The sequence below is a fragment of the Anabrus simplex genome, chromosome 2 (genome assembly GCF_040414725.1).
Source record: "Anabrus simplex isolate iqAnaSimp1 chromosome 2, ASM4041472v1, whole genome shotgun sequence".
NCBI classification, from domain to species: Eukaryota; Metazoa; Arthropoda; class Insecta; order Orthoptera; family Tettigoniidae; genus Anabrus; species Anabrus simplex.
In genome coordinates, this window is record NC_090266.1 from 168115316 (window position 1) to 168140271 (window position 24956).

Genomic DNA, 24956 nt, shown 5'->3' on the forward strand with positions numbered 1-24956 from the left:
GGCCTGAAGGTCACGTGCAACTGCTTAACATCAGTAATCATGTTAAGTTTGTTTACTACTATGTGTAATTCCGACAGTGATAATGAGGGTGTGTCTCATACACAACCGCTGAGGTTTGGTTAAGGATACAGCATGACAAACTAAAGTTTCAATAACTAAAACAGCATTTGAAACGCACTGAACTGAATAGAACAGAAAAGAGGAACAGCGTATTTTGCCGATTACCTGTTATTATTTCCGCATCTATCGGTATTGATCACACAACAGAGAAGCAAGACATACATGATGGTTACTTCATTCGTCACAGGGTTTGAGTCATCGGAAGAACTGTCACTGGAACTATCTATGTCAGACGTATCACAATTGGTTCAATGGCCATATCATGACTACACTGCTTGCAGTAGTCTTCTTGTAAGGTTTCTTCTTTGTCAGGTACATTTCATCCATTCCTCTGCAGTCATCAATCTTTCAATGGCGTCATGCAACAGTTTCTTAACATGTTATTTTAAAAGGTTAGTTGCAATCGGTTACCTCACCTTTGGTTTGCGCTCAGATCAGTTCTGTTGGGTTATATTGAGCATGGTTTGGAGGCAAACAATTTACCGCGTGACCCATTTCTTGTGCTATTTTATCAAGTTCATATATTTTTGGTGTGTTCTTCATTTACAGTTTATTTAACAACTTAACCCTGGTTTCTTCTGCTGTGAATGTTACATCATGTTTTTTAAGCCACTCTGGAATGTCCGACTTCTTCCAGTTTGAATGTGGGATTCTGTTTGCATGAACTGAATTTTAATATATGCTGGTCCTAACTTTGGTGGTAAATTTGACATTTGCTTTGCATTAATATTCTCACTGTTATGACAATTTATCCTTTCACGATTTTTCTCCAAGTTTTGGATGACCGGTAATTGGAAAGAGGGCACTTTTTATTATGAACAGGCTTGATAAATTTCACGTGCTTTATTGTAATGCAGAGCGAGTTAAGAAACATCAGCTAAACTGGACAACGCCGCAATGACTAGGCGTGACCTTGAGACCTGCAATGTTGTGTTCCATATCATAGTCTGTTTATTTACTGTATTATAGGTTATACTGGAGACTCCAAGTAATTCCATGACTGATGCTATCTACATTGTAATTGTATGAAATTGCCACACACTTGAGTTGTTTTTTTCTCTAGTGGTTTAACAATGCACTAACACATCAATATATTCAGCGGTGCAAGGATAGGAATGGGTTAGGATTGGGAAGGAAGCAGCCATGGCCTTAATTAAGGTACAAACCCTGCATTGCCTGGTGTGAAAATGGGCAACCACAAAACTATCTTCAGGGCTGCCGACAGTGAGATTCAAACCCACCATCTCCTGAATGCAAGCTCATAGCTATGTGACCCTAACCACACAGCCAACTCGCTTGGTCACATAATAATAATAATAATAATAATAATAATAATAATAATAATAATAATAATAATAATAATAATAATAATAATAATCCTGCCCAGTGTATGGGACGCAGAGCTGACTGCGACCAGGCGGGTCCACAGGTGGCGGATAGTGGGCATCCCTCCAGATATGGAGGGCAGCTGCGATATAAGCAGGGAAACCTGACAAATAAGCAGTCCCGGACCAACAGCGGCATTGCCACCAGGATGTGGTGGGAGTATGGAGGGCACCATAGTCTCTAAAAAATGCCACATATATCCAGTGACGACAATGTGACAAGGCGAGTGAGTGCCGCCTAAAAAGCACTCTGCCATTCCCGTAGCGTCTGTTCCCCATGTTAGGGGCGGCCTGGAAAACTTCTTGGTGCAGCGAACCAAGTCGTAGCAGATGGAAATGCAAATTTCTAGAAGCACAAGCTCTAAACAAGTATCAGTCATGAAAGGTGCAATGAGTAACTCATATCCTCGTGGTGGCGAAGCTACCGAAGCTGGGCATTCGGATCCGGGGGTCCAGCAGCATTGCGCAAGTCAAGACCAGTCGGAGGGTCTTAGAATCCCAAAGACAAATCACAAATGTAAACACAGAACGTTCATAGGCACACTGAATGTAAACTCGATGTTGAAAATAGGGAAACAAATGGAACTGACTAAAATGATGGATGAACAAGAGATGAAAATATTAGCTATACAAGAAACAAGATACCAAGACGAAAATACGGTACAAACACACAACTACAGGATTTATAAAGGTAAACCAGCAGAGAAAATACAAAACACTAAAGTTCTCTGGATGTTTGGAACAGCATTTGTAGTACACAATTCAATGGCAGACAAGATAACGGAATTCAAATCCACCTCACCAAGGATGTCAACACTAACTTTCAAAAACAAGAACAAGAAATACACAATAATAAATGCACATGCACCAATAAATAAGGACAACCAACAAAATCCACAGAAAGTAGAAAAATTTTGGGAAGGTCTGGAAGAAATTCTAGGAAATACTCCAGAGAAAAATGTTGTAATTCTGCTAGGAGACTTCAATGCACAAATTGGAAGAAATGAACCATCAAGAACCACAGGAAAATTCACGGCTCACAGCAAGACAAACATGAATGGTAAGAGGTTGATAGAGTTGTGTGAAAAATTCAATTTCAACATCATGACCACCAAGTTCCAGAAGAAGCCAAAGAAACAAACAACATGGATATCACCTAACAAATTACTGGGCGAATTTCAGATTGACCATGTTGCAATCAGTTATGAAAACTCCAGAGAAATTCAAGATGTACATGTAGCTAGAGGAGCAAACTTCGACTCTGATCACTATCTGACAAAAATTAAGATGAAATTAACACCAGAAAGGAGAAAAAGTAGTGGTACAAAAATTACAAGATACAGAATAGAAGATCTGAAGTTCAATCAGCAGACTGTGAATGAATACCAGAACAGGATAAATAAGATTCAAAGTCACAGTTGGACTGAGATGGCAACATCAATACAACAAGCAGCGGAACAAACAATCCTACAAAGTAAAAAGAAGAAACATCCGTGGTGGAATGAAGTTTGCGAAGAAGCACTACAAAGAAGGGCTCAGACATGGAAGAAATGGAACTCAACTAAGAAACCAGAAGACTGGGAGTCATTCAAAGCACAAAGGAAAACAACAGCTAAAACCATAAGAGGTGAACGAAAACATTATGACACACAGCAACTAAAGAAACTAGAAGAAGATTTCGTGAAAAACAATACACGTAATTTCTACCAGACATTCAGAAGGAACTTAACAAGATACAAACCGCCAACCCTATGCTTCAAAGATGACGAAGGAAATCTAATCACTGGAAATGAACAGAATTGCCAACACCTTGCAAATTATTTCCAGAAACTACTGAACTGTAAAAAACCTGAGGAAACTCTAATGTTTGAGAAACCCAAGAACCAGACACCGGACTCAGAACCACCTAATAAAGAAGAAATCAGGGGAATAATAACAGGATTGAAGAACAATAAGACGTCAGGTGAAGATTCAATAGTTGCAGAGTTATTGAAATATGCCGGAGAACACTTAGTGACTCAGCTAGAAGCACTGTTTGAGGAGATTTGGCAGACGGAGAGCATCCCAAGGAATGGAAGACATCATTAATACACCCGCTGCACAAAAAAGGAGACAGAACAAACGTTAACAATTACAGAGGAATATCATTGCCACCAGTTGCCTCTAAAATTCTATCCAAGGCACTACAGAACAGGACTGAAGGGATAATAGAAAAAGAACTTGGTGAATACCAGGCAGGATTCCGGAAAGGGAGATCATGCAGCGAGCAAATTTTCAACCTAATCTCCATAATACAACTACGTGCACTCACAGCCAAAAATCTAGTGATTGTATTTGTGGATTTTAAGAAAGCCTATGATTCAGTCGACAGAGCAACCTTGATAAGCACATTAGAAGAGTTTGGCATAGATAAAAAAACTAGAAATTTAATCAAAGAAACCATCACTGACACTACATCACAGGTTAGGTTTATGGGTATGTTGTCAAAACCATTCAAGATCGAAACAGGTGTCCGACAAGGGGACGGGATGTCACCACTTCTGTTTAATGTTATACTTGAAAAAGTGGTCAGAGAGTGGAGGAAGAGACTGATGGAATTAGGGGTGAAAAATGGAATATCACTGGGAAGATCTGGAGTCAAAATTGACTGTCTAGCATTCGCAGATGATATGGCAATACTGGCAGAAGATACTGAAACAGCCAAGGTACAAATTGAAACACTTCAAGAGACTGCTGTAAAGACGGGACTTCAGATATCTTTCGAAAAGACGGAACTAATGATTCAGGACAAAAAGGATCCGACACAAAATATTGTCACCAAATATGGAACAATTAAAAGAGTACAGAAATTTAAATATCTAGGGGAATGGATAACCCCAACAGGACTACCAGGAATAGCATTACAGGAAAGGGCAAGAAAGATGGAAGCAGCATACCAGTTATGTCGAAATGTCTACAATAAAAAATCAGTTTCATTCACTGCAAAAATCAGACATTACAACACTGTCATCAAGCCAGAAAGTCTATATGCGATCGAATGTATTCCACTGAACAGGAAGGGCTTACTAGAAAACATTGAAAAGACAGAAAGGAAGATCTTGAGGAAGATACTAGGGCCCAGGAAAGTGGGTCAAGAATTTAGACTGCGACCAAATGAGGAACTATACAAAAGGACCGAAAAAATCACAACATCCTTCAAGAAGAGAAGACTCTGCTTCTACGGACACATTAAAAGAATGCCACCAGAGAGAACAGCCAAGCGAATTCTGGAATACATGGAGAACAGGAAGACACAAACTAGCTGGCTTAAAGGGGTCAAGGAGGATATGGAGGAAAATAATATATCACAGCAGGCAGTATACAACAGACAGGAATACAGAAAAATCATCAACAAAATTAAGGGATTCCAAGATCAAAGTAGCAAAAAACGGACCGGCAACAACTGGTCACGAGAACGTAAAGAAGCCCACTCCAAAAGGATGAAGAAGTACTGGGCCGATCGAAAGAGGAAGAACCGTAAATGAATGATGCTTAACGTGGTCCATAGTAGACCTATTCGAAAACAAGAAGAAGAATTAGAATAATAATAATGTCCACAAGGATGTCATGATGTAAGAGAGTGGTAAAATCACGTTTTATTGACAAGTTCATTGTAATAATTTTTGTTAAAAATTTTTAAAATGCCACTTTGTCTATTAACACTAGCAGATAATTGACACAAGTTCATTATAATACTTACTATTCTGGCTCCCAGACAAGGTCCAGGGCCTTTAGTACATCCTGCATTCGTGATGTAGGAATGAAGTTATTCCCTTCAGGATCGAAACTCTTGAATATCCGGCGTGCAGTCTCACAAGGTGTTTCAGGCCTAACCAACTGTTTTTCAAATGAGAACAACACTGCAAAAAAGAAAAAACTTGGGATAACAAAACAAAATACTATTCTCAGATGATACAGCTTTTAAGAAGAACTATTCTAATAAACTTTCAAAATGCAGAATTCATTAGGTGAGAACAATGAGGGTAATTTAATGTTTGAGGAAGTGGAGAGTACATGAACTGTAGTGTAATAAATGCAGCAGGAGTGGATGAACTTCAATAGAAATGACTAAAATATGCTGATAAGATAGGGATGGAATGGCTTCTTAGAGTAAAAGAATAAGCATGGCATTTTGTTAACACACCACTCCACCAATAAGTCAAGAAATGCTTACAGGCATCTTGGGGGGAAAAAAAAAAAAACCTCTCATTGGGAAGACTTAACATGGGTGGTGAAGGTGAAGGAAACATTGTTCACATGAATGGTTTACCGATGAAAGGGATGAAATATTAGGGATAAAATTAGTTTGTGATAATATGAAGGAGGTGGGAATTATAGGAACATATAGGCCCGGAAGAGAGGAAAGAGACGTGGAAATATATTTTTTTTCTAGGGGCTTTACGTCGCACCGACACAGATAGGTCTTATGGCGACGATGGGATAGGAAAGGCCTAGGAGTTGGAAGGAAGCGGCCATGGCCTTAATTAAGGTACAGCCCCAGCATTTGCCTGGTGTGAAAATGGGAAACCACTGAAAACCATCTTCAGGGCTGCCGATAGTGGGATTCGAACCTACTATCTCCCGGATGCAAGCTCACAGCCGTGCGTGGAAATATTTGAGAAAATAATAGATTATACTCATAAAAACAATAATAATGATATGGTAATAATTGAGGGAGATCTAAACTTGCCTGAAGTTGAATGGAATGGAGCCGCAAGTGAAGCCCATGAACAGAAACTGGCAAATAAGTTAATTTGGGAGGGAGGATTTACACAAGTAGTACAAGAACCAACTCCTCTCAATAACTTGCTAGATGTATTCTTGGTTAAACCATGGGAAATTGTTGATAAAACTGGGGTAATTGAAGGATTAGGTGACCATAAGGCTGTAATAATGGATGTAGGACTCGTACCAAAAATGTTTAATAAGAGGGTCACACAAGACAAGAAATTATAGAGAAAAACTAAAGTTGATGAATTTGGGTGTTACCTTAAATCATAATTCAGTTGTTGGATACGTGAAGGGAGTAATGTGGATACACTTTGGGCTAAATTTAAAGGAATCATTTGGGAAGGAGAGAAGAGATTTGTACCTGTTAAGAAGGGTAAAATGACCTCAGACCCTGTTTATTATACAAGGGAAATAAGAAAATTAAAAAGAAAATGTAAAATAGTAAACAGGAAAATCAAAGAGGGTAGGGAGAATAGAGAAACTAGAAAACAGCTAACGAGGAAACCGAATAGAGTGAAAAAGGAAGCAAAAGAGAATTATACGAATGGCGTACTTCAAGAGGGTAAAGACCACAAAGGGAAATTGAAAAAGCTGTATTCATATATTAGGAATCAAAAAGGAAAAGGAATGCAAATTCCTACAATGGTGGGAGAAGGGGGTGAACACTATTCAACAGATACAGAGAAAGCAAATCTATTTAGTAGGGAATTCAGAGACTCAGTAGAAGAATGTCAGGAGTTGGAAACAGTAACAGAAGATAAAGAGGGAGAGACACATAGGGAAACAAGAAGCTTCTCATTCACAAATGAAGATATTTTCAGAGAAAAACCAACTGCTTCAGCAAGGAAAAGCAGCAGGAAGTGATCAAATTACTGGGGAGGTATTAAAGACAATCGGGTGGTACATAGTGCCTTATTTAAAATTTCTCTTTGACTACGTCATAAATAATAGTGTAATACCAAAAGAATGGAAGGAATCTATAATAATACCAATTATTAAAGGAAAGGTGATAAAAGGAAACCAGAGAACTACAGACCAATCAGCCTGACCAGTATAGTTTGTAAATTACTGGAGAGTTTCTTTTTTTTTTTTCTGCTACAGGCTTTACGTCGCACCAACACAGATAGATCTTATGGCGACGATAGGATAGGAAAGGCCTAGGAGTTGGAAGGAAGCGGCCGTGGCCTTAATTAAGGTACAGCCCCAGCATTTTCCTGATGTGAAAATGGGAAACCATGGAAAACCATCTTCAGGGCTGCCGATAGTGGGATTCGAACCTACTATCTCCCGGATGCAAGCTCACAGCCACGCGCCTCTACGCGCACGGCCAACTCGCCCGGTGAGTTTAATAGCAAAGTACATCAGAGGGATATGTGATGATAAAAATTGGTTCATGAGGAGCCAGTATGGATTTAGAAAGAAATTTTCTTGTTAGGCACAACTGGTGGGATTTCAGCAGGACATATCAGATCAGTTGGATTCAGGAGGCCAATTAGATTGAATAGCTATAGATCTTTCCAAAGCCTTTGATAGAGTGGAACATGGAATATTATTAAAGAAATTGGAGGGAATATGATTGGACATAAGAACATTACTTCTTTTTTTTTGCTTGTTGTTTTACGTCGCACCGACACAGATAGGTCTTATGGCGACGATGGGACAGGAAGAGGCTAGGAGTGGGAAGGAAGCGGCCATGGCTTTAATTAAGGTACAGCCCCAGCATTTGCCTGGTGTGAAAATGGGAAACCACGGAAAAACATTTTCAGGGCTGCCGATAGTGGGGTTCGAACCTACTATCTCCCGAATACTGGATACTGCCCGCACTTAAGCGACTGCAGCTATCGAGCTCGGTCATTTCTAAATTCAAGGGTTCAGAAAGTCAAAGTAGGAAATAATATATCGCAGGAAGAGAAAGTTTGGAAGGGAATTGCACAGGGTAGTATAATCGGTCCGTTACTTTTCTTAATATACACAAATGATTTAGGGAACAATATAACATCAAAAATAAGATTGTATGCAGATGAAATAACGTTTAGAGGGAAATAAATAACATTGAGAATTGTTCAGAATTACAAAGGAACCTTGACGGTATCCAACAATGGGTTGAAGAAAATATGAAGGTTAATGGAGGCAAATCAACTGTTACAACATTTACAAACAGGAGCTTTAAAACTGAATTTGAACATACTTTGAATGAGGTAGTTATCCCAAAAGATGGCAAGTGCAAATACTTGGGTGTGAGATTTGAAAGTAATTTGCACTGGAAGGGTCATGTTGACAACATTGTTGGGGAAGCATACAGATCGTTACATGTCATAATGAGGCTACTTAAAATATGCAACAAAGAATTAAAAGAAAAAAGTTACTTAAGTATGTTTCGTCCATTATCGGAATATGCTAACAGTGTTTGGGATTCTTACCAAGAATACCTAATAAAAGAAATAGGTAGTGTGCAGAGGAAAGCAGCAAGATTTGTAACAGGGGATTTCAGGAGAAAAAGTAGTGTATCAGAAATCTTAGAGGAACTTGGGTGGGAAACTTTAAGTAAGAGAAGGGAGAAAACTAAACTTATAGGATTATATAGAGCCTATACAGGAGAAGAAGCATGGGGAGAAAACCGTGAGAGGTTTCAGTTGGAAAATTATTATATCGGCAGAACTGACCACAAGTATAAAATTAGAAGGAATTTTAGCAGAAGCGATTGGGGTAAATTTTCATTCATTGGGAAGGGCGTGAAGGAGTGGAACAGTTTACCAGGGGTAGTGTTTGATCCTTTTCCAAAATCTGTACAGATATTCAAGAAGAGAATAAACAGCAACAGGGAAAATAAATGAAATGTTAGACGGCATTCGACCAGTGCAAGCTATTGTAAATAAAAAATGTGTGTGAAAAAATTAATTCCATCCCCTGGTCCATGGAGTTTGGACAGCCAAAGTAGGGGACTGCCTGTAGGGGTGAAGTACAGTGGGGACTTTGAGGGCCCTGGGACCGCTGTGGTACCTTTGAAGGCCCTTCAGGAACTCTGAAAAGTGGTGGCAAAAGGGGCTCTGGTTAAGACGCAGCAGGTCATTACGCTATTTAAGTTCCAAAATGGTAAAAAAAAAAAAAAAAAAAAAAAGTAAATAAATGCAATGTAAATTTTAATCTTATACCAGTTGCATAGTATTATTTGAAGTAATTCCACATACTGTATATGAGTTGACTATGATTGTAAGTATAGGAGATATTCTAAGTAGAATTTTGTAAACAATATAAATTTATTAAGGATGATCTGTTTGTTTAATACAAAAATTGTTAGCGTAAATTGTATATTATTATATTCTAGGGAAATTTTCTTCTTCTCTTGTCAATTTTAAATTTAGTGCTTGACAATAATGTATTTTAGTGTACCATTTGCCACCGAGGTAGACACCTTATTTGCAAATAAAGAGATTTTGATTTGATTTTGATTTGATTTGGTTTCAGACCACAATGGGGTTATCACAATCACATCGTTAGCATGTGCATTGTAACTAATAGATGTTATAAGAGGTATGAACATTCCTGCTTATTATTTATAGATCTGCTAAGGACATGTGACAAGGGAATCAGATTTTTGTCATACTGTGCTATTATGCTATCAAAGGCTACTAATTACAGGCATAACAGGCAATTATGTTTTACAATCAAGCTACAGTGAAAGTTAACAGTAGAATGAGTTAGTTGTTGAAAGTAGTTACAATGTTCAGTATTTCAAGTGATTATCCTCATGATTTTTTCCATACTGAAAGTTATTCATATAAGATATAAAAAAGGTATTTTTACTGTTCCACCTATTCAATACAACCCACTATTCTGTGGTTACATTTATAAACAGCTATATAGATTAATCGTACATGTTTCGCCCTATCTAGAGGGCATCTTCAGCCTTTAGTCAAACTTAAAATGCTAAAATTAAATATTAAATAAAAATGTGAAACAAGAAAGTAGACAGTTAACATCGTAAAGCTGAAACTAGAATACAAAGTCATTTGAAATATGGACAATACTAAACTAAAACTTCTGATGATAAAATAGATTAAAAATCAATGTTAGTCTAAAACTATGCTTCTGGAGCTAAAACTCAATCTTCATCTTTTTATGACGTGTGGTACTTGTGTATTTTCAAGCATGTAATTCCAATGTAGTCACCAAAGATCTTCCCCATAGTTAAAATTTGTGTTGAAACTGAATAAAAATAAGCATTTGTACAAAATATAAGTTTGTGTGAGTTGTGAAATCCGTATTTGGTGCGTCGTAAATAATAATGGGTGAAAATGCAGAGTTTGTCATTAGAGACATAAAGCAAGACATTAGCTGGAATTGCTCCTAAAAATATCTAAAAGGTGAAATGTAGATGACTACTTAGTTACATTGGACGTAAAGCCCTTCGTAAGGAGGACATGTACAACATCTAGGCATACGTAGAAACAACGTCCCATTCAACTATCAAATATTCTCTATGAAGGACCTTTCGTCCAATGTAACTACGTCGTCATCTACATTTCACCTTTTAGATATTTTTAGCAGCAATTCCAGCTGTCTTATTTTATATGTTTCTAATGACAATCTGTATTCTCACCCATTATTATTTACAACGCACCAAATACGGATTTCACGACTCACACAAAATTATATTTTGTACAAATGCTTACTTTGTTCAGGTTGGACACAAATTTTAACTGTGGGCAAGATCTTTGGTGACTATATTGGAATTACATGCTTGAAAATATACAAGTACCACATGTCACAGAAAGATGAAGATAGAGTTTTAGATTCAGAAGCACAGTTTTAAACTGACGTTGATTTTTAATCTATTTTATCATAAGATTGCAAATAACCTTACACCTTGTGGGTGGGGTTAACTTCCAATAAGTAACCAGGGGAACCTGACCCCTACAGAGCGCATCCCCAGGTGGCGGATAGGGGGCCCCTACAGTATGTAGGGCTGGTTGAAATAACCAATACAACCCGCGGACCAACAGGTAGCCCAATTCCTGGGGGTTTTAAAATACTGGGACACCCTCTCTCCAGGGGTCATAAATATGGAGGGCCCTTGCCCTGGGTTAAGGGTGAAGACCTCAACGGCATCTACGGCGGAGAAGATGGACTTCGGTACGGCGGAGATGGCGGAAGAGGCAACCCATCCTTCTGGGGTGTACAGATGGAACCTACTGCCTTGTAGGACGAGGAAGACATCCTCAAAGGCTAAGGGAGTAAACCCTGAAAGAAAATCCTCTTATGCATTAGGCCTAGCAAGTCAGCAGGAGAGTATTGAGTACAGTTGCTTTCAATAAGAAAAAGAGCCTCGGAAAGAATATTATAGACCGGACTGACACGTCCTCTCAGACAATTGTAAAGTATGATGACCGTAAGGCTGATGATATACAATGTTCTGAAAGGAAACCCCAAATAAAAAAGAGACCCAAATACCGAATTGGAACTATGAACATTCTATCATTAACTGGAAAGTTAGAAGAACTCCTAGACATGATGGATAGAAGAAAAATATCAATACTGGGATTAAGTGAGACCAAATGGAAAGGGATTGGAAGTAAGACACTTCGTGGAGGTTATAAATTAAACTGGAGTGATAAAAACATATGTAGTTCTTTGTTGAATAGGACTTCGTTCAGTTGTATTAGACATCTATTAATGACTACGGCCTCAAGCCACCTTTTTTACTATAGTACAACTGAACGAAGTCCTATTCAACAAAGAACTACATATGTTTTTATCACTATATTAGATTTTTAGTTACTTCATGAACATGTTTATAACAAATGTAAATCTTATCTCTCTTATAATCATCAAACACATTTTTGAATATCTTTAACCAGATGCCTGGTAAAATAATAAGGTTTTTTGATAATGACTGAAGATGCCTCACAGTAGGAGGCGAAACATGTCTCATCTGAAAAATGTTTTAACATAAATGCCAACATCTTGTAATGTATTGAATAGGTGGAAATAAACAAAAAAAGATATTATCCTATATACAGTTTACTGGATACTGGCCGCACTTAAGCGACTACAGCTATCGAGCACGGTACCCTTCAGCTGGAGGTGGTGTAGCATAAACTTGCATTTTGAACAGACTGAAAGTAGAGTGGTGAAATGAATAACATAAGAGTATCCCTCCAACTGACAGTATATTCTCCCTTTGAATTTAGTATAGCTGACAGTTCTCAGGCATATCTACTGATCTGGTAATGATTTTTCATATGTAAATTTTTATATCTGAAAGGATAGGGCACTTAAAAATATATTTTTCTGCAAAGCTGGAATACCCTTATTATCATGGAATGGCTCTTACAGTGTTACAGTTAACTCCTCATCTGCTTCTTCTGTTCTTTCTTCTTTCTGTTTTTCCTCCTCAGACTCGTTGCTTCTATGATAAATAACAAATTATTTCAATTCAGGAACATCCTCTCACCTCAATATAGTACTTCACAATCATCTCTGCAGCATATTTCACTTCATTTCTCCATATCTGCTATCACCTGTTGGATATATGTATCATAACCTGACAATTATCTGATATAAGTCCAAATGACCATATTCAATAACACTTCCATTTGGTTTATCTCATCAAGTGACTCCTTCCACATAGATCTAGCTCTATTTAATCCATGGCCTGCCCTTGAAAGCACTGTTTTGTTGTAATACTGCTTTGTCATAGACCATACCGATTCTATAGTATTGAAAAATGAGCGACATGGAGGAAGTCGTAGAATAGTATGGCCTTCAATGTGTAGCATCTCATCAACAATATATCTGGATTTAAGGAAAGTCATATTATGCATAAATGTAAGTAAACAACATTAGCCAAACTTGTATTTAGAAGCTATACCTCTTTAAATAACTTTGATCCACACGACACAACCTTTGAAGCTCATTTTGCATTGCATTTTCTGGCAGGAACACTTCGTTCTGCCTCAACCATGACTATAAATTGAAGGAAAACTTAAAATTAAATTTTGTAACATCATTAAATATCATTCAGTAGAAAAACTGTTCCATCTATTATAAGTAACACTAACTACTCCTTTCTTCATTTTGTTGCTGGCTGCTGCACCACTAGTTTACAGTGGTATACTGCACTATCCATGACAATGACAGGGTTCTATATTTCCTAATCTTATGATTAACTGTTTCCATCCACATCTGAAATTTATGTCAATTCATAGCATCATGATAATCCTGATTTCTCTTCAAATTTGTTGCCTCTATTAAATAAACACCTGCAAGAATTTTGACACATAGCCTGAAGTTATTTGTCTTATGCATTCTCTAAAAATATCAGATCTTCAGGGATATTAATAGACAAAGACGTGATTTGTGTCAAATGACTGAAAAAAAGTCTGATTTTAAGTGAAAACATCTTAAATACAGCAACCATCACCTAAAGTTGAAATGATTGAATTACTAACCAGCTCAAAAATTTGTTATGGATGCACTTCAAGTGTTATATCTACATTAGAAGTCCATGATTTATTTTAATATATTAGACACTAAGAAATAAGATTCTCAGAAAATAAATGTCTGACAAATTGAAGGGCTTAGTGGAAAAAGGGGGTATCCCTCCAAAGTGTACTTTTGAGATATTTAGCATTTTATTAGATTGCCTGCAACTTTATCAAAACAATAAGAATCAGAAAATGTTTTAAGGATTGAGTGATGTAGGTACTGTATTAACTTCCTGCAAATGTGGGGCAGAATACGTTGATTTTTAATGTAAAAAACGTTCACATGACTACTGACATGTAGATGATATTGTAGATAAAACACAGATTTTCAAATACAACAGAGAAAAAATAACTCTAATTAACCTCATGAACATTAAACACCCTAAATAACATCAAGCCCATTGGTTTCTTCTATTTCATTTTCATTGTCTGATTTCAAATTCTGATAATAGCCATGGAGTACGGGAGGCACAAACTTCAACATGGATATTATACCACACGCAGTTTAGCCGCTTTGATGGGCCTACCATTAGGATACTTTGGTTCCAGAACAGTGTCATTTTCTGTGCCCTTCCCTTACCCTTCTGCAGACTTATGGTAGTATATTGGCCTATATCACTGTATGTGAACCGTACATGCACTTTATGCCCTCCTTGGAACCTCATAACAGATGCCTCTCGGAAGTCCACGCTTATGCCAGAAGGGGTTTTGTTTCTTTTTGTTAGCTTCTTTGTTAATGGAGTTAAACTAACAAAATCCTCTTTCTGCATTTCCACTACAGTGAATGGTTTCTTTTTCCTTGCATTTTGGATCAGGTTCGCCCATTCTTGAGGGGTGTAAACGTATTGGGTACGTCGCTTTAACTTTTCAATGATGCCAAAATCTGCATCCCAAGGCAAATATGTTTGGCCAGGCACCAAAAATCTATGGTCTATGCTCTCAAACCAGCCCATTTCAATCATGTAGATCCACATACACATAATGGGCAAGTTCTTATTTTGTCCCACTATAAACAATAAGGTGTTCCATGTTTCCTCTAATTTTTGGGATAATTTGAAGCAAAACTAACTATGTCATCCGCTCCACATCCTGCCATACACTCTGGCCAAACACCCAAAAAGATAGGCATTTTGGATATTTCGATCTCCTAATTTATAAAAAGCATTAAAAAGTTCTTTCTTCCTGTCTTCTGCAATATCCTTGTAGCCACACCATTCTGTTTTACAGCACTGGATACTGGTACACAATTTAGCAGGTATAACCTCCCCTCCGCGTGCAATATATTCTTCTCCACCACTACGTGCCTTCTTCCTGCTATTATCTTCCCATTTTTCTGGATTTCTCTTCCTCTTGTTTGCTTTTAATTTCTATATTTTCTTCATTTATAAACAAACCATTACTTTCTGCATGAGACATATTGATTATAAGCCCAGGTTTGCAACCTGTTCTCCCACTGGTTGGTTAGGTAATCGTTTAGCCAGTCGGAACCCAGGCATCAGAGAGATTTGGGATACCTCCTTTTCCACTCAGAAGTGTGAGATTGCTCTGTAAGGCCTGTTATATTATCCTCTTTAGTACTGACATGGAGCAATCCTGCACTCTGATAGTTCAATAAAAACATGCCAGATGGACCCAGCTCACATAATATGCACTTAGATCAATTTTCACCAAAAGGAGGGATACCCCCTTTTTCCACTAAGCCCTTCAATTATTTCAGCTTGCCTCAGGTCGAGATTGTCAAATACAAAACAAACCTAATAAATACAAGTAATAACTTGTACCAACATGAAAATACACTGGAGAAATGTTAAGTGAAATACCTCTCTGAAGATAATTCTTGGTCTAAAAAGAATACTTTATTTACAAAAGTAAAAGTTTTAATCCCACCTATTCAATACATTAATTTGAGGTAATTAGCATTAACTCATTGAAAAGTTGTTGGACTAGTTTTTATGAATGTAATGATCATCTTCAGCAAATCAAACAAGATAAAAACACAACCAAGAATAAAACACTGCTATCTAAAAACATAACTGTGAAATGCCCATGTAAAGAAGTCAAATGGGACTGTGAAGGTCCTTTTAAGAGCAAAATATAATGAGCAAGTGAATATGTATAAACAATGGGTTGATGATTCTGAAAGTTGCATATATAGTCCATAATATTAAATGTTGGCTAAAAATCGTCATATCTAATTAAAATAAAGTGACAACCACTCTTTAACTTAACCCAACCGCATCCATAAGCATACCAGTACGCTGATATAATAGATGCGATAAAACGCTCTATAGCTATAAGCATACTAGTACACAATGCTCATTTGTCTACCAAAAACAAGATATGCTGCTTTCTGTCAATAAACCTGTTTAACAACTTGGTAGTTCTTAACAGCTGTTTACCAGAGATGAGATAGCCTGCACCCTGAGGGCGATTTAAGAAAAGGATGATGAAGAATTAATGCGTTATTTCAAACTTCTAGGCTCTGATTACAGTAGTAGTGATGATGAGGATGATCCTGGTGATAATATGCATATACGTCTGAATCGTACCAAAGTGTAAGAATAACTTGTTTGGAGCAAAGAAGTACCAAGGAAAAGTAGAGATAATGTACAAAATGTACTATGTACCTATACTGACTTACACAGCTGAGACTTGGACTTTGACTAGTAGGCAAGAGAGTAGAATTTAAGCCAGTGAGACGAAATTCCTAAGAAGTATGATGGGAAAGACAAAACTGAATTGATAATGAATTGAATCTATTGATAATGATGATTTACATGCTACTGAGGCTGAAAAGCCCCTTTATGTAGCATCTCCTTATAACACAATACAGGTTTATGAATATACTAACTACATTTTATAATATTAAAATATTAAATTAAACATTAAACTTAAAAATTAAAATACATATACCAATTCCAATAAAATTAAAACATAAATTATATAAGAAGTAATAAAGTATATCATTCAACTTATTTAATATTTTAGACTACAAGACAGTGAGAAATGAAGATGTTAAGAAGGAAGTTGCGATAGGAAAGCTAAATGAGAGAGTTGAAAAGAATAAACTAAGGTGGTTTGGACATGTAAAGAGGATGGAGAAGAATAGAATTCCAAGACAGATGCTGGAGGGAAAGTGTGAGGGCAAGAGAGCAAGAGGAAGACCTAGAACAAGATGGATTGAATCAGTGAAGAGCGGCATAAGAAGACGAAATTTAGATTGGGACAAGATCGTGGAAGAAGAGTCATGGAAGGAAAGAGGAAGATGGAGAAGTATCATAAATACCCCGACCCAGCAGGAACTGGATAAGGGGAGATGATGATGTCTGAATCGTTGCAATGCAACAGCAAGTGAAAGTGAAACGGAACTTGACAACACTACATCAGAGGCACATTAAATTATGCATGACATTGGCTGCAGTTTTAAGTACACTGTTGAATGGGACTGGGAGAAAAAGCTTGCGACACCAACACAGCACCGGTTTATTGGAGTTAGTGGCTTGGGTTCTGGAGTGAATTTACCGGCCAGTGTTAGCAGGGTGGCAATATCTGCTTTGTACATGAATTATAATTTTGTCGATTATATAGTAGATCAAACCAACAAGTTCAGGTCTAGTGACAGCCAGTTTACGAAAATATCGTCTGATGAACTCAGGGTATATTTTACACTCGTGATTTTGATGGGTCTGGTACAGAAACCTACACTTCGAGAGTTACTGGAGCACATAAGCAAGTGTTGACACAACCTACTTCAGAACTATTATGCCCCAAAATAAATTTTTAGACCATAAATAAATACCTACATTTTGTGGATAATGAAAATTTCGACATATCAGATCCATTACAAAAAATAAGACCAGTAGTTGATAAGACGTCAGCAATATTTCGATCAGTCTATACTTTTACTAGTGCTATATGTATAGTTGAATCACTGTTGAAATGCAGGGGAAGATTACATTTTATACAGTACAACAAGTCCAAGAGAGCAAGGTTTGGGGTCAAATTTCAAACTATCTGACTCCAGCAACGCATATATATGTGACTTCAAAATTTATGTAGAGAAGGATAATACACCTGTTAGTACAAACATATTGATGGACATGATGTGGTCTTCTGAATAAAGGCTACTCCCTTTATATGGATAATTGCAGTTCACCCGATTTGTTCTACAGACTGTATAATGCAGGGACGAACGTGTGCGGAACAGTGCGTACAAACAGGAGAAAAATGCTGAAAGACTTCAGTAAGGCTCGCTTAGAAGTAGGTGAAGCAGTGGCTTACTAAACCAACAATATCACTGCTATCAGGTGGAAGGACAAGTAAGACGTGTGCTTACAAACAACAATGCATTCTCATGATTTTGCCGAATCTGGGAAAGTCAATCGTAAATCTGGTTCAAAGAAAATGAAGCCTACTGCTGCTTTAGGTTACACAAAGGGAATGGGGGAAGGGGGGGGACTTTCGGAAATCTACTTCTGGGTAGGTTCCACGTTCTGCGCAGGTACGGTAAAGCACACAAGATAATGTTATTTTATTTGATTGACATGATGCTGCTCAATACCTATGTATTACACAGACTAGTGAATGGGAATACAGACAGAATGTTTCAAGTGTTCAAACAGAAACTTGCCGAGGAAATGATCGCTAATCACTTCAAAGAAGGCGCTGTCAAGAGACTGGCAGGTACACTTGGAGAATAACCATCACGACTGGCTGGCTGGCATTTTACTGTCAAGATCCCCCAACAGAAGCCAAAGGAACTAAAACTGCAAAACGCTGTTTTGCATGTCGGCAAAAGAAGACCAGAAGGGAAAGTACAGGGCAATGTGACTCCCGCAATATTTCATTGTGCCTGGAGCATTTCCAGCCATACAACATAAAAAAGGCCTACTGACTTTCAAATCCCGAACTCCAAGCGCCAAGGTACCTATTCCATTTAAGTGCATAAATTATATATATGACTGTTGCTTCACAACCCTTTTTCTGTATAGAATCTTCAATTATGTCAACAAATATGGAATTTATGCCGATTTATTCAGAGGTCTAAAAACTGAACAAACTGTGTGAAAATTCATGGTTTCCAAGTCCTTTCTGCAATAGGAGGAGGCGGATGCAGATGGGTTAAAATATCCACTGAACTTCTAGACTGCTGTTTTTTGACTGAACATATAAAAGTATAAAATGTGCCCAGGCACGTAAGATTTGTGTGTCTGGTTGACACTAGTTGATTATACAAGGCTTCTGTGTATAGCTGTAGTCTTCTATAATTATCCAAGATTGTAATGATGTCCAAATTAATGCTGAGTGAGGAAAGTTGTCTTAAAAAGGAGATCCTAGTTGTTGAGAGAAAACAAAGCTATATCGATCAACCTGCTGAATGATATATGTGATAGGATATCTAAAAGGAGAAAAAAATGACCATGACTTAGAAAAGCTGATAGAAAGATGGATTCAGAAAAAGAAAGAACGAATGTAGCTGGCTTACCCATTGATGATCCAGTGGGAGAGCATTTCACATGGACATTTCACAATTATATTTTTAGACAGCTATGTTTCATTATTGGTTGTGTTTTTATCTTGTTTGATTTGCTGAATATCATCATTACATTGATCGAAACTAGTCCAGAAAATTTTGAATGAGTTAATGCCAATTACCTCAAATGAATGTATTGATTAGGTGAGATTAAAACTTTTACTTTTGTAAATAAAGTCATATCTATCAATATGGAGCTCAATATAAAAACTAATGCCTATAAAAAATAATATGTAATGGGGATCTTTAGAATGACCTCAGATCCCTTAAGAGTGGGGAAGGCATAATCAGTATTAGATGAGAACTACTGGCAGAACTCTGAAAAAAGCATGCCATAGTGCCTCTTTCCCTTACCATACAGTCAACTTCAATCTACAATAATAGGAAAACTAATGTAAAAGCATAATCATCATCATCATCCTTTCTTGTATTATTCCTATAAGAAGAACTGTTACGGTCTATACAAAAGATTTACATTTTCACGCCATCTCTTCCACCAGGACAGTAGTTTATGACTGCTTTGGGGATCCCGCTTCTGTCCATCCTGTTTAGGTGTTCTAGCCAATTTCTCTGGTATTTATAGATGTATTCCAATATAGGTCTGCTTTTAAGGTCATTCAGCATATCTGTATTTCTTCTGTGTTCCCACTTAGTGACTCCTGCTGTTCGCCGCATGTATTTCATTTCAGCTGTAGTTATTCTTCTCTCATCGCATTTCCTCAGGGTCCGCGATTCACTTCCATAGCAAAGTACAGGTCTTGCCAAGGTTTTGTAGATTCTAGTACGGGTGTGTTTTTGAATTAATGATGGTCTAAAAACTTGATTGATGATTCCCAAACATCTGTTAAATTTGGAAATTTTCTCGGGTATGTCCAGTTCTTCAAAGAAAGACAGTTTCTGGTCCAGGTATTTAAAATCATTTACACTTTTCAAAATGTTGTTATTTAAGTAGATCTTGCTTCTTACTGGTTCCTTGCCACAGAAAGCCATTATCTTAGTTTAATCAGGGGATATTTCCATTGAGTACTTTTCTGAGACTAGGTTTAGGTTATACATTGAACGCTGTAAATAATCTTCTGAGGTGGTGACCAGCACTAACCTCACCTGCCCATGGTGCAGTAACCTGCTTTTACAGACGAGGCTCTGTGGACCGAGTCATGGCAGTATAACCATTCCATCTCCGTACTGAGGAAATGCAGTACCATGCAACTAGTTCAGAAGCTGAAAGTTAACAGACCCACCACTGAACTTGCCTCCTTCTTGCCAGCAACTAGTTGGGGGGGACATTTCCTTGCTTTCAAGCCTAACAAAGATACAATTGCAGAATGGAAATGTAAAAGCATACCATGTACAAAGCCCTCTTTTGCTCCAGCAAGAAGAATGATCAGACATCTACCCTCAGAATAAAAACATATAAACGACATCAAACTATTTATGCCTCGCAACAGTTATACACTGATAAATTATTTCAGTTGCTTAAAGTGAAGCTTGTCAAATACAAATAACTGTCTATACCAACATGAAAATACATTCAATAAGTTTTACGTTAATTACCCCCCCCTGAGAACCAAGTGACCTTGCCATAATGGGGAGGCTTGCGTGTCCCAATGAAACAGATAGCCGAGCCGCAGGTGCAACCATATCAGATGGGTACCTGTCGAAAGACGAGACTAACGAATGGTTTATCAAAAGGGGAGTAGCAGCATTTTGGAAATTACAAGGGCAGCAGTCTGGATGATTGACTGATATGGCCTTCTAATAATACTCAACATGGCTTAGCTGTGTTGATACTGCTACACAGCTGAAAGCAACGGGAAACTACAGCCGTAACTAACTCCCGAGGACGTGCATCTCTCTCTGTATGAATGATGTACTGATGATGGCTTCCTCCTGGGTAAAATATTCCGGAGGTAAAATAGTCCGCCATTCGGATCTCCAGGTAAGGACTAAAGAACAGAAGGCAATCATCAGGAAGATAGACACTGACATTCTGCAAGTCAGAGCATGGAATATTAGAACTTCGAATCGCTGTGGTAGGTTAGAGAATCGGAACAGGGAGATGGATAGACTAAAGTTAGATGTAGTTGGCATAAGTGAAGTATGTTGGCAAGAAGAGCAAGATTTTTGGTCGGGCGACTACAGAATTATCAACATAAAATCAAACAGGGAAAATGCAGGAGTTGGTTTAATATTGAATAAGAAAATAGGGCTGGGGTAAGCTACTACGACCAGCATAGTGAAAGGATTATTGTTGTCAAGATAGACATCAAACCAATGCCCACCACAATGGTGCAGATCTATGCGCCTACTAGTTCAGCAGGTGGTGATGAAATCAAAAGAATACATGAAGAGATAGAAGATTTAATACAATAGGTAAAAGGTGATGAGAATCTAATTGTGATGGGAGTCTGGAATGCAGTGGTAGGCCAAGGAAGAGAAGGTAATGCAGTAGGAGAATTCGGATTGGGACAAAAGTGTGAAAGAGGAAGACGGCTGGTTGAATTCTGCACCAAGCATAATTTAGTCCTCGCTAACACCTGGTTCAAACACCACAAACGACGGCTGTATATGTGGATGAGACCTGGAGACACTGAAAGGTATCAAACAGACTTCATTATGATTAGGCAAAGATTCAGAAACCAGGTGTTGGATTGCAAAACTTTCCCAGGAGCAGACGTGGACTTTGACCACAACTTGTTGGTCATGAAATGCCACCTGAAGTTGAAGAAATTGAAGAAAGGAAGGAATGCAAGGAAATGGGATCTAGACAAGTAAAAAGAAAAGAGTGTGAGGGACTGTTTCAACAAAGAACATGTTGCACAAGGACTAAATGAAAAGGCCAGACAGTCGTGAAGAATTAGGTCTCTAGGGTTGCTGAAGAAATGTTAGGAAGAAAGGAAAGATCAACTAAGAATCAATGGATAACTCAGGAGATATTAGACCTGATTGATGAACGACAAAAGTACAAGAATGCAAAAAATGAAGAGGGCAGAATGGTATACAGGTGATTAAAGAATGAAGTGGATAGAAAGTGCAGGACAGCTAAGGAAGAATGGCTGAAGGAGAAGTGCAAGGATGTTGAAGGTTGTATGGTTCTAGGAAAGGTGGATGCGGCATACAGGAAAATCAAGGAAACCTTTGGAGAAAGGAAAACTAGGTGTATGAATATTAAGAACTCAGATGGAAAATTACTTCTAGGGAAAGGTGAAAAGGCAGAACGGTAGTTCTGGGACAAGAAGAGAGACTGTTGATGTTGATGAATTGGGAGACCCAATTTTGAGGTCAGAATTTGACAGAGCCTTGAGAAACCTAAATAGGAACAAGGCACCTGGAATTGATGACATTCCCTCTGAATTACTAACCACCTTAGGAGAAACCAGTATGACGTTATTCAATCTAGTGTGTAAGATGTACCAGACAGGAGAAGAGCCATCCAATTTTCGGCAGAATGATTTTGTACCTATTCCCAAAAAAAACCAGTGCTGACAAGTGTGATACAGAAAGACGGAAAGACAAGTTGAAACGGAGTTGGGAGAAGATCAATTTGGCTTCGGAAGAAACGTTGGAACACGTGAAGCAATCCTGACTTTACATCAGATTTTAGAGGATAGAACTAAGAAGGACACGCCCACATTCATGGCATTCCTCAATTGTAATCGCGTACGCTGAATGGACTTCGAACCAGCCCTCAGATCCAGGAAAAATTCCCTGGTGTGACTGCAAATTGAACCCGGGGCCTCTAGGTAAGAGGCAACCATGCTACCCTACACTGCAAGAATGAACTTTGAGAAGACATCTTTACCACATATGGGCATGTTTTATTTTGTAAATTGTGCAGTGTTAACGTGAATGTAAAAGGAAAGTTTGATGTACAACAGCATATTAAATGAGAAAATCATCTGGAAGCTGTAACGAGTGTGAAGAACAAGTGTTCCCTGGTTCTTCGGGGCAAAGCACTACATTCAGCAAATCATTATGTCCATATTTATATACATTTCTATGTAAATTAAGAGATTATTATTTCTGCAAGAACAAGAGCTGTGCAGGCAATAAAACTGTATTACTTGTAAAACTATTGTTACACAGTCAATAGTTCAAAGTCTTCTTTATTACCGTATTTGCTCGCATTTAACTCGCCACCACATACATCTCGTACCCCATTTTTAACATCTAAAATTGCAGGAAAAAGAAATCCCCACACATAACTCGCATTAATTTCTGATATTGTCATAAAGACATACAATTCTTCTTTTCTTCTTTTCCTACCGCTTTTCTCACACCTGTGGGGTCGCGGGTGCGAACTGCGTCGGACATGTGGATTTGGCCCTGTTTTACGGCCGGATGCCCTTCCTGACGCCAACCCTCTATGGAAGGATGTAAGCACTATTGCGTGTTTCTGTGGTGGTTGGTAGTGTAGTATGTTGTCTGAATATGATGAGGAGAGTGTTGGGACGGACATATACACCCAGTCCCCGAGCCAGAAGAATAAATCAGAAGCGATTAAAATCCCCGACCCGGCCGGGAATCGAACCCGGGACCCTCTGAACCGAAGGCCAGTACGCTGACCATTCAGCCAACGAGTCGGACCATAAAGACATACAATACTTACACAAAAAGTTTGGGTATTCCGTGGACATGCCTACATTAAATATCGGGAGTGTACCAATTGCTGTTGTGGTACTTTGTCGTGACAGTACAAGAAGCTGCATTTCTTTCTACCTGCAAAACGGTTGAGGCTAGCTGTTGAAACAAAAATGTGTAACTAGCAAACCCCCCACACAAGGCAGCGTTCCTAGCCAGTCAGTCACGCTCAGCCATCCCTCTCACTCTTCTGTCTTTGTCAATCTGCTTATCGCTACCCGTTCGGCAGAGGTGATCACATGAGCTGGGAGTGTTTGCCTGTGCAGGCAGTCAAGTAATCACGGTATTAGGTATCGTCCATCTGTTGTATTGGCGACAAGTACCAGTATTCTATCTTCACGTTTCATTGATGTTTCTCAGTTAAGTTTTCTTGTGTATATCGATCTTTAAGTTATGGCGAAATGCGGGAGTTACACGACTGAGTTCAAACTCATAATAATAAAATATGCTGAAGAACATCGTAACAGAGTTGCCGGTTGAGAATTCAGTGTGACTGAGTTCAATGGTCGCTACTGGCATAAACAGAAATCTGCACTAGAAACCACTAACCGAACACGTAAGGCACTCAGAGGGCCAAAAACTGGTAAGTTTCCTGAGATGGAAGATGAGTTGCTTCATTATGTTATAGAGTTGTGAAGTGATTGCTTTAGTATCTCGCATGAGAAGGTACATTTCAAAGTGCGCGAACTAGCGTTTAGAGGAGGAATCAGCATTCGGATCTGAAAGCGAGCTGGGGTTGGATCCATACATTCATGACACGAAAGGGACTGTGTCTGAAAAGGGGAACATCTCTCTGTCAGCGAATGCCAAGCGATTTCAGCGAGATAATCAGACATTTTCATCACCATTTGATAGCAATGCGGAAGAAAAACAATTTCCTCTTATCTCAAATTGGCGATGCAGATCAAACCCGATCAACTTCGACATGCCATACAACACCTCCATGAACAAGAAGGGAGAATCTAGCATGTTTGTACGTACAACTGGGTGTGAAAAACAGCGTTGCACTTTCATGTTAGC

General features: G+C 38.3%; 1 protein-coding gene across 1 annotated transcript in view; it reads right to left on the bottom strand.

The window, feature by feature from the left end:
• The window catches only part of LOC136863963 (ubiquitin carboxyl-terminal hydrolase MINDY-3 homolog), a 323174-nt gene that overhangs the window by 82495 nt on the left and 215723 nt on the right, over window positions 1–24956 (bottom strand). Inside the window, exon 7 of the mRNA XM_067140422.2 lies at window positions 5245–5404. Coding sequence (XP_066996523.2) covers window positions 5245–5404 — 160 coding nt within the window. The remainder of the gene's footprint in view (window positions 1–5244; window positions 5405–24956) is intronic.